Here is an 11,427-nt window from a genome sequence, read left to right on the forward strand (position 1 = left end):
TTCCTCGTGACAAGCACACAGTAACACATTGCTACCATTTCCAACAGGGATATATAGAACTCTATATAGAACTCTATATATCCCTGATTTCCAATAATAGATTTAACATTCGAAATTATAACCTGTAATATTATAATAAACACAATTAGATCGTACTGTGTCTTGATCGGGTGAAAACATATATTCTGATGAATATTATCATCATTGGTTTATTAGCAATTTTATCAGTTCAATACACCACAAAATGCGATACAATGAAAAGATAAGAAGGTGTCGAAGCGACTTGGAGTAGTCTATGGAATCAGACACTCACCTTAGCCTAGGTGATGTAAAGAGGAGGCATGCACACTGCACAGTTGCACACTGAATGAAAAGTAAAGAAGATAGTACAGAAAAAAGCAAGCGAAAAAAATGGGGTGGCATGTCATGGAAAGCGAGATCGATAGGTCAGTCGTGGTCTGGTTATCTCGAGGATGGACTAGTATTTAATTAGTAATTGCTTGTATTTCGACTTGAATGTGGACGGACATATTATGTTCGTCGACTGTCGGATGGCCGTCGGGATACTGTTCCACACATCAGGTCCGGCATATTTGATGGAGCAATGATCTTTTGGTCGATCATATGATATTTGGACGTGCGTGTGTTGTACTTGTGCGCTTTTGATTCCGAGGTAAAATATTTTGTGCGTCGTTCGCATGGACTTCGTCGGTCTCGTGATTTCTGACATCGTAGTCATCGTCGTTCGCGTCAATCACGTTGTTTTTGCAGCACCTCGTCGTTAGTTGCTGTCGTCGCCTTGACTCAGTTCGACTGCAATATTCCTTTGGGATAGCATTAAAGTGTTAATAGAGTTCAGTGGGTGATACTCGTAGCTTTATAGTCGCGTCGCCAACGGGTAGTCCTTGTTGTGCAATCATTGATGCCAACTCTCCTACATTTTTCGCACTCACCACCTTGTATTTTCGACACAAGTTCTGTAACAGAGAGAGAGAGAGTCTTTATTTTTCATCCAACCAAAATACATAACACATGGCAGTGATGGTGGTACAGAAAATATGCTTGCACAGTATTCGGTATTAGATAGGAATGATCGATAAGACCGTGAAGGTCATCTAGTCTGATCACACCAGCATCAAACCTGTTTGGAATCGGTGTCCTGTGCTCACACTATATTTCATTTTTTAATTATTTTTTATTAAATTAATTTAACTTGGAAAATCGTCGCTGCTCCCCTGATATATCAGGCAAAAAGGCCAGCGATTCCAATCAGGGCATCAAACAGGTACACTTGACTCTAAGCAGTCTGGCTGTAAAAAAGGTTACAGTAGTTAAAAAAATAAAATAGAAGACAAATTAAACGATGGTAGCAAATGATCAATGAAGCAATGTCTGGGCGAGGTAGGGCAACAGTGTTAGTGTAACGACAAGAGGTGATCAAGTAGGGCTTTTTTGAATCTATTATAAGGCAATTCACGGATGTGTGGTGTAACATGTATGCATTAGTCAACATCAATCAGTTCGTTTTTAGTAGCAGTTATTTGGTATTAGATCAAAGTAAATAAAACACTACGAACGGCGAAAATTACCAATACCTTCTACTAATAACATGAACTTGATAGTAGAACCAGAACAAGTGATAATGAGCATATTATGCATCCAGCTCTAAAGGAATTGCAAATTTTGAAGTGAGCTATTGAAATTCTGTTTCAACTTTTTACAACATACGGTAGTTTGTGTAGCATCTAAAATAGTACATTGAGCTTAAGCGCTCTCTTCGCTCTGATTATTCGAAATTTCATGCCGGTGACGTCATATTTTGTGGTACGATTGTTGATATTCGATGTTCTTTCCAATTCTCTACTGTAGCTGCTGACGATTACCCCTGACGAGTGTCAGCCGAAAATATTCTGGTTCATTTCAATTCAATTACTCTCCTGTAGTTTGAGATTCAAATCTGTTGCCTACGTTCCTTTCAAATAATCAGTTTTGATTTGAGTAGTTCCTTGAATGCCGCTTATTTCATGAAAAATCTCTTACCATGGTCTGCATAATGTTACACTTTTGTTTATAGTATGCTATTATTGCTTGATGTGTGATAATCAGAATTTTATTTACTTCTTATTTTATAATTTCTTCATTTTCTTTGAGTGTTCCCTCTAATGTGATTATTACCATAATCTTAGGGTAATATTATTGATGAACAATTGCATTTCAATTTCTATCTGTCACGGAAATTAAGAACTATTGTATTGGATGATTCAATTCTCCTCCCGGGATCATAATCATTTGGGAATTTACACTGTCTTCTAGATGCATTATTTATTTATGCCTTAATTCCTTGAGATTTTGCAATTTTGATTGGTAAGGCATGGGAAAATTTACGACTTTGATATATTCTCCAGATGTTGGATCTAGCTTTGAGTGTCTTCTCTGCCTTTCAGTATTCATTGCTACATTTGCTGGTGTGGTATCAAACAGCAATGACTCTGCTAGAATATGATTATATTTTAGTGTCCTTAGTGATGTTATGATTTTTTTCGTAACTGACTTGCTTTTGTCAACTAGCAATGACTCTTCTAGAATATCATTATATTTAAGTGATGTTTAGATTTTTTTAAATTGAAATCACTATCTTGTCCTGTATTTCCAATAATCATTGTGCTGTGCATCTGCGGTGATGTAGAACTATTGGCGCTGGTAGTTGAATTCTTTTCTTCGCAATGCCGGTTGCCAATCCCACTTTGCAAACAAATTCGGAGAAGTATATTTGATGAAGAGTTTTATGTCAAGATTAAAAAATAACATACCGTCTTTGCTCGACGCCCATTTTATTAATGTATGTACCGATTCGAGTCAGGATACTGTACTGTAATAAACCTATCGTTTTGTTTCCATTTAAATATGGACGATTAGTACATAAGTGATGGCATCAAACGATCCCACTGTTGGCTTACAAAAGTGATTTATTATGCTGCCGCCTTAGATATGCTGGTCAAGCTTCTATGTTGTATGGTAAGGGGTGTACTCGTTTGCTGCATTTATTTATGAAACATGGCCTTCATGTGAATATTCTGTAGAGAATTTTAGGGGGCACATGGTAGGTATGCTCAATGAATATTAGCCTACCAAATCAAAATTGATTGGTGTTTCTTGGGAGTGTCTTTTTGAAGTGCTAGGCTCCGTCGCAAGCTTAGAGGTCTGGTCAAGTTTACACATACACATATTGTGCTCCATTGTTGCTGTACTTCCGTCATACTTAGACCCTGAGATTCCGTTTTCTGCGCGCAGAAAATCTAAGCTGCCTGCAAGAAATCAGATGTGAAAACCGTTACGTTAGTCGTTACGCACTGTTGTCCAATTCGCCGCGCAGTGAATTGGTGAATCCGCGCAGACTCGTGAAAAATTAGTGGGAAAATTGCAGTAGGGCTGTTCAAAAATATTTTTTTTCTTCAGATTCTACTGGCTATCCCATGAAATTGTTAGGTTGTTTCTATTCCAACCCGTAAAAGCAAATCTAGAAATTCTAGAAAATTTTTAATTTAGTAAAAAATATTTTCAAATTTGACAGGCAACCCTATGAAATTGTCAAGTTGTATAACAAAAGTATTCAATCCTAATCAGTAGAGAAGTTACAAATGTGTTACAAATTTTGAATTTGATATAATAATAATTACAGTAGGTAGTGAATAATTAATATCTTCCAACCAAGTCTAGTATTCAGTAATCTGCTTTAATTTTAACATGAATGTTGTCCAATGGTCATACTCATATTGCCCACAAAATACTGTACTGCGTTGGATTTGCTTCTTTTCAGTATGGAGTCAGAATTTATTTTTGTTTGTGATGTCCTGTTGCATGAATAATATTTCCTGTAACGCCGGTAGAATGCATCAGGTAACTTCGCCTGAAATCATCATGTCAAGTTGTATGCATTATTTTCATGTCAAATGATGTGGAATGTGTATTAGGAATCGGATCTTCAGGCTAAAAGAAGTTCAGATGAGATGTTTTGTGAAAAATTGTCAGTGAATTCATGAGTTGTTTAATTATTTTCGAGGCGATTTGCCGATTGGATTAACCGTTACCTAAATAATTATGAAATTAGTGACATGACAACTATTGTTATGCACTAGCCGTCATCTGCTTGTATTAAAGATTATATTAGTGTACTGTAAGTCACCATTCAAACGCTCCTTAGAAAATAACATATTCTTGACGTTACTTGAACAACTTGAAAATTTTTAACCTTTTTTAAATTAGATAAGAACTACTGAATTCGCGAAGGCTTGGTAATTGAATGAAGTGCAGTTCATATCAAATGTCTGTACAGCAAGCTTGGCTTGTTTCGCACGATACCATTTTCTGGAAAACCAGAAATTAGAACAGAATTAAAATTAGAGCAATGCAACATTTAACAAATAATTAGATTACCAGAACTTAGCTGTAACTAAGTCAATTTGGCAACTAGATTTTTCTGCTTAAACACACACACAAGTCACAATTGCCAGAGTAGTCTCCGCTGAGATTGAAGTATCGGAATTCATTTCCAACGTTTATCATTAAATTGCCGAGAAATTCATTACTTCTTTGTGTAATTTTTCGTTGCGGTGGGATTTGACGTGTAGTAATTACATTAGGGGGATAGCTTGTTTCAATCAATGTCAAGCCTCAATAATCAATACCTTAACCACCTTTCTGCGTCGCAACTGAGCCGGGGCAAAGCAATAATGAAGCCTTGCGTAATGTGGAGAAAGGATTGTTATTTTCTCCGGCGTGAGACCAATATTCTTGCTTATTACAATCGCGACGACCTGTCGTCCAAGGTCGCTTGACTTGGTCACATGGTTATTGGAGACACTGCCACTGATGCGATAAAATATCAGTCATGACTTTAACTGTGAATTATTGATTTATCATAGTCAAATCGGTATTATGCTACGTCCTAACCTATTTAGAAGTTCAAACTGTTGTTCATTAATGGATTAATCTCAGATTAGTAATGCAAGCTCGAAGTTAGTATATATTCTGTATCAATTGCTCACATTTGGTCTTCATTATAACTCCAGAATGCGGTTTCTAAGCTATAACCGACGTATAGTAGGAAAGGAATCACGGCTAAACGAACCTGGAGAGGCGCGGTACATTCGACCTGTTACGGGCAAGTTACAAAATCAGCATCGCTATTTTGCTGCTTCTGAATATCGTAATTCATAAGTTATTTACTTAATGCGAACAGTAGCATAGTGGTAGAGTATACTGCTTTTTGCTTGATAATTTGTTGGTTCAATCTCTGGCCACGTCATACTAAAGATTTTATCGTAAGACTAAGTGTCCACGACTTGCCTGCTGTAGGCTAGGACGGATTGAAAAAAATAGCAAAAATTGAATTTGAAAAAGTGGCCGCAAATATTAAATGAAGTGATTCTATCATGATTTATAAAGCCAGTTTTGAGCTTAAAAGCGGCCATAGTGCTAATTTTCAACTTATTTTGATAGAACTATGTCTTGAAATCGAGCAGAAAGAAAGTTTGAAGCAAATTATTGATTTTTAGAGTGTCATTGAAAGTGTCGATTGGTATTTCCAGGTTTGTGATGTCAAATAGTATTGGCGTCGAGCACGTCAATATTGTTGTGAGAGGATAATGATAACATTGCGGTACCTTTGCATCTCCATTGTCCAATCACACTGAATGTGAAGCCGAAAATATATGCCTTCCTTCATACTAATTTTACTAGTATCATGTTTGGCTGTCAAAATGCGAATTGGACTTTTCTGTAAATAATGTGATAGTAAACACAATTTCGAGCTCATTGTCTATTCGATACCAGCCAGGAATTTGAGTAATCCATCTTTGTGGGAAAATTTTTCCGATTAGCGAGGGCACAAGTTGATCAACGATCCTTGTCCATGTAGGCTTGAATGTAGACTTCGTTCTCCTCTTTATTTCATCACAAGAAACTGGACTTTCTTATATGCCCTTGGTCATATTCAAAAGTTTCCCATTTCGACCATGCAACACTTGAGTGAATTCGCGACACTGTTTGTACGCTCACTTTTCATTAATGCTTTGTGTTCATTGATTTCATTTGGTTTCGGTATAGATCATTTGTTCGATTTGTTTTAAATGAAGCTGTTTCCGATTGCTGTTTGATCCCGATATTTTTCCTGTACAAAACAGTTGTTTGAAAAGAAGAGGTGTTTACAGTAGTCGTTGTTGTCCTTTGTACTCGAGTAGAAGTAAAAGTAACGTAAATTTCTACTCAAGTGCAATTAGTAGTAGCGATTTCACACGAAGTATTCTAGGCCTAGTATATCTAATCTGAGATAACATAACCCAGGATGGCTTCATTGCATTCAGTTCTTGGAATCTCATATCAGTCCCATATTTATAGGATTGATGGGGTGCATTGTAATCCATTTTATATATCCTTCGATGCTCTCACTATAATGTCACAATATGAATCGACGTATCTACAGATCTTAATAGATTTAGAACGAGTAGCCTACTTGATTTGAGATGGCTATAAAATATTTATATCTTCATATTTTAAGATGTGTAAATATTTGTGGAATCAAGCAAACAGGCACTGATATAGGAAGAGGAATGTTTTTTGTGAGCGATGAGCTGTTTTGCGATTGCTTCCCGATCGTTCCAAGTATTGTTGTACCTTTACGATTGATCAATGCAGTAAATTATATTTTTGTCCTGTTGATACGCAAATCATATTAGTCCATTGTGATTTAGATAATTTTCAATAGTTGTGGATTGGATTATCCTAAATCAAACATTTGATTAGTGTTGATCACCTTTGGCAATCTCTTGGTAATGGCAGTAAACAGTTAGACTGGTAGTGTTGCTAATGAAATTGATTGGTACTTGTCTTGAATAGTGAGTGTGTAACCCTTGCGTCTTGTGAATTTTCAACACTATGTTGAATATACATACACGCGATAAGCGCTTTGCTTAATTTCGTAAAATTGCCTTGCTCCGAAACGTGCGAGTTTCAGACTCTGTAAACTCAGGTATCGCGAGGATCTGAGGAAACCAGAAATTGCCGAGCAGCTTGTGTCAATGTGCATTGAATTATTGATGAGGAGATGCATGATCCAAGCTCTACTGCGTCATACGTCTTGGCAATGTGTGCAAATTTAAATCAAGGACGGCGTATTTATGATTTTGCGATCGCCGGCTGTACGCTTGTTCTTAGAATCATATTCCTGTAATTTAGTTAGAGTTCGTGAAGTTATTATAGATGAGATACATGGATATCACATGCATATCTTGAAATGGATATTTTCGGCAGGCACTCGTCAAAGGTGATCGTCAGCAACTAGTAGAGAGTTAAAAAGAACATAGTATAGGGTTAGGGTTGTACAGTGTCGGCCGAAAATAATGGGGTTTATTTCAATGCGAATATATTATTCAAGTGTATATTGAGCTTCTGAACCTCCTAGAATCTCTTCATATTTTGATTTGCTCCTCTTTTTCTACAGTTTTTTAAGCAAGTATTTTATGGCGTGTACTTGACATTGACAGAAGCAATATCGTTAGCATCATTCGTCAAAATATGGACAACTTCAAGTGAAATTTCATCAAGTATATATTGATCAGAGACTCGTTTTTTGTTGGATACGCATATTCTGCTGAATAAGGCATTGTGGGCCAGCCAGTCTCATTATCACATTTGTGAGACTGTTTTATGGATATATCATCACAAACATGAAGAGTATACTGAAGTCCTGGCAGGATTCTATCCGAGGTGCTACCAATTCCGCTCCTAGCGCGAGTGCCAGCAAGAAAATCGAAACCGGCATACCGGAGAATCTGACATCTGACTGCTTCCAACTGTGCAAGATTGTACGCCATGGATTTCCCTACCGACCGACCGCGATCGCTTACGATCCCATGCAAAAACTATTGGCTATCGGTAACATGGCGGGTTATGTTCGACTGCTCGGGCAACAAGGCGTAGATATAAACGCTAGCCATGACACTGACTCGCCGGTCGTGCAACTTCTGTTTTTAGTCAACGAGGGCGGGTTGATTTCGGTTTGTGCAGACAATTCCGTCAATTTATGGAATTTGAGGCAGAAAAAGCCGGGAATTCTGCATTCGTTGAGTTTTAACCGGGAAAGAATAACGTTCTGTCACGCCCCGTATCAGAGCAAATGGTTGTATATAGGCACTGATCGCGGTAATGTACACATGTGTAGCGTTGAGAATTTTATTCTGTCCGGTTACGTGATAAATTGGAATCGTGCGATTGAGTTATCGCAAAAATCGCATCCAGGGCACATTGTCGGTATTTGCGAAAATCCGTGTGACGAAAACAGACTTCTGATCGCGTTCGAGACGGGTCTGATCGTGCTTTGGGACTTGAAGTCGAAAATGGCGGAACGTAGGTTCTTCTCTACGTCTGGTGTGCGATCTGTGGCTTGGCAACACGAAGGCAAGCAATTTATGAGTTGTCACACAAACGGGGCTTTGTCTGTGTGGAATTTTCGTAATGAGAGGCCGCAAGAAGTGAGTTTTCCGCATTCCAGACGTCGCGATCCTTCAAAATTCGATAATTACTGGCCGATTGACAAATTGGAATGGAAATTTTGCAGGAACGCAGAACCGTTTCTGATATTCTCTGGCGGGTTATCTAAAGAATTTGAAGACGGTCGTCCCAGCATCACTGTCACGCACGGGCGTTCGACTAGAGTCCTCGAAATGGATTATCATATCGTCGATTTTGTGGTGGTCTCCATGACACCTTGGCAGTGTGACTACCAAGATCCCGTAGCACTGATAGTACTTCTTGATAAGGATCTTGTTGTAATTGATCTAGCTTCAAACGGTTTTCCAACGTTGGAGATTCCGCATCCTATGAACATACATCTCTCTCCTGTAACATGCCTACGTTACTTCTCGGATGTTAGTTCCGATTTGACGCCTGGGCTATATCAAGTCGCGTCCATGAAACCCAAAAATTCACTGTCTACGTCGAATTGGCCGCTTGATGGCGGTATATACAGTGTTGAAAATTGTGTGGGGTACCCTCAAATTCTCGCTACTGGCCACGCTGACGGGGTGGTTAGATTTTGGGACGCGTCGGCCGCGTCGTTGCGCGAGTTATACAAGTTGCGGACGCAGAAATTTTTCAAAAAATCAAAAAAAGACCAGGATCCTGAATCTGATATTTCCGAGATGGATAATTATGCAATCTCTCAAATCGAGTTATGTCCCGAAAGTCGTGGTTTGTTGATATCAAATGTTAGCGGAACTGTGATATTTTGCGAATTGCATCGTAACGAAGCGACAAAAGAAATAATATCTTACGAGCTCGTTCCGGTGTTCGAGCTAAACCAGATTAACGACAACTCAGACCGCAAGCCAGCAATTGAAACGAGACAGTTTTCACGTCAAGAATCGCAATCCACGCTTCCTCACAATAGCACAGACGGCAAAACCATGTCCAAAACTGCCTCTGAAGACAGTAAAACCACGCCGACAAGCTTGAGGCAACAAAATTCAATACATCCGCCCCCTTTGAAATTACGGACAGGTAGTTTCAAGCAGACGCCGGGATTTCAATCTGAATTGATATGTCAATTGATTGGTAATGACACAGACCCGACTCCTACAGTTACGACGATATCTTATTCATCAGCTTACGGTGTTTTTGCGGTAGGCACTCTGAATGCCGTATATTTGGTCGATACCGTGCAAAAAAAATTGATACTATCGTTGTCGATAGCGGATATTGTGATCTGTAAAAAGAGAGTGAAAAGCCCAGTGCGTACAAAGCCTCCTACATCGTTAGGTGACATCGTACAGATGCATCTCACGGATCAGATCTTGTTGAAATCGCCTACAGCGCTGGAGGCCAAAGACAGTTTTGCTTTTCCAGCCTCGAATAAAAGCCCGCACAAAGAATCGTCTCCCGGCAATGCTAATTCGGCCGGGAATTTTCCTCCGCCGAGGCCTAAAAATCCTCCGAAAAAATCTTCGAGCAAGAAGGGCTCGTTTAGTTTCGAGAAAAGTCTAGACTCGCAGACGAGTCTCGCGGGAGACGATGTTAATTTCACGAGGGCGCAAAGCGTTTGCGACATAGATAGAGCTGATAATCAGAACATGGTGACTTGTCTTACGTTTTCGGAATCTTTTCCGAGTAAAGACGACAGCGTTGTCTCGCCCACGTTGTGGGTTGGAACATCGGACGGCGTTTTATTTTCAATCGAGATAACTCAACCAGAGCAGAGATTTGAAACACAGATAGTCGCTATACCGACGTCAACCGCGATTCACATGAAAGGTTCGATAGTGAGCTGTGCGTTTTTGGATTCGATGGGACATCCGATTGTGTCGGCTTCGAAAAATTGGAAAGAGATACGTCGGTTGGATCAGCAGAATTCAATCGATGGTTGTGCCAGTGATACGCCGCCTGATCTTCCGCAAAGCAACCCAAGCTATGATAAGCAATTCATGATCGTGACTTCTGAAAGTCAGATCAAAGTGTACGCGATGCCCGCGCAATCGTTAATGCATGTTCACAATACCACGCACGAAAACGATTTTATTATAAAGTGCGAGATCGCGGTAGTGCAATCGAGTAGCTGCGTGTTGTGCCACACTTCAGGTGGCAGGATAACAATTCACAGCTTACCAAGTCTCAGTCTGCTGATGGATGTGGATTATTTCCCTAGTTCTGACATTAGAATTTCGCAAACGCTGTGTTTCACCGACGAAGGGCAACTCATCTTCATGCCCACTCCGACTGAAGTACAACGCGTCACTTGCTCTGTCGAAGTGTACGAGAATATGCAAGAAGTCGTAGGTCATTTGTTTATCCCCCGTGAAGCCCCGGAGAGACCGAATCCTGGATTTTTTAAAAGTTTGTTCGGAGGCGGTGTGTCGGAATTAGACAGAGAAGAGCTGTTCGGTGAAGCTAAAAGCGGGACTGCGTCCAAGGCGGTGGCGAGACATATACCAGGTTCTGGTTCGGCTACGTTGGAAGGACTGCGCGGGGCATCGCAGCAGAGCTTGACGGAGATGCAAAGATTGAAGCTGGCCGCTTTGGAACGCGGGGAAAGACTGGGAGAGCTGGAGGATAAGACGCAGAGAATGCAGGAGAGCGCGCAGAAGTTTTCGGAAAACGCACACACTCTCATGATGAAGTATAAGAATAAGAAGTGGTATCAGTTGTGAGCCGGGTCGGAGGCGGTGCTTGTTTTTTTAGGGCCTGGCAGAATCAGTTTTGAATCATATGTTAGGCTTCAAGTATTATTAGGAATAGATCATAGGTTCGCATTACGCAAATGCCATATACGATTGTATGGCATGTATTGAATAGTATATTCGTATTGAAATGAAGCCAAATGTTTTTGGCTGACACTCGTCAGGGGCAATCTTCAGCAACTAGTAGAGAATCGGAAGA

The 11,427-nt window shown here is 39.8% G+C and overlaps 1 protein-coding gene across 1 annotated transcript; it reads left to right on the plus strand.

Moving 5' to 3' along the window:
• Positions 1-3,663: 3,663 nt before the first annotated feature.
• LOC145440630 (syntaxin-binding protein 5-like) lies at positions 3,664-11,427 on the plus strand. Its single transcript, XM_080318320.1, has one exon. The coding sequence runs from the start codon at positions 7,725-7,727 to the stop codon at positions 11,196-11,198; it is 3,474 nt and encodes a 1,157-aa protein (XP_080174446.1). The 5' UTR covers positions 3,664-7,724; the 3' UTR covers positions 11,199-11,427.

This window comes from Botryllus schlosseri, chromosome 6, assembly GCF_051294905.1.
Source record: "Botryllus schlosseri isolate E-star chromosome 6, Bs_hap1, whole genome shotgun sequence".
NCBI lineage: Eukaryota > Metazoa > Chordata > Ascidiacea > Stolidobranchia > Styelidae > Botryllus > Botryllus schlosseri.

Coding starts and splice junctions, on each gene's coding strand:
- LOC145440630 (XM_080318320.1), top strand. CDS start 7,725: ATGAAGAGTATACTGAAGTCCTGGCAGGATTCTATCCGAGGTGCTACC.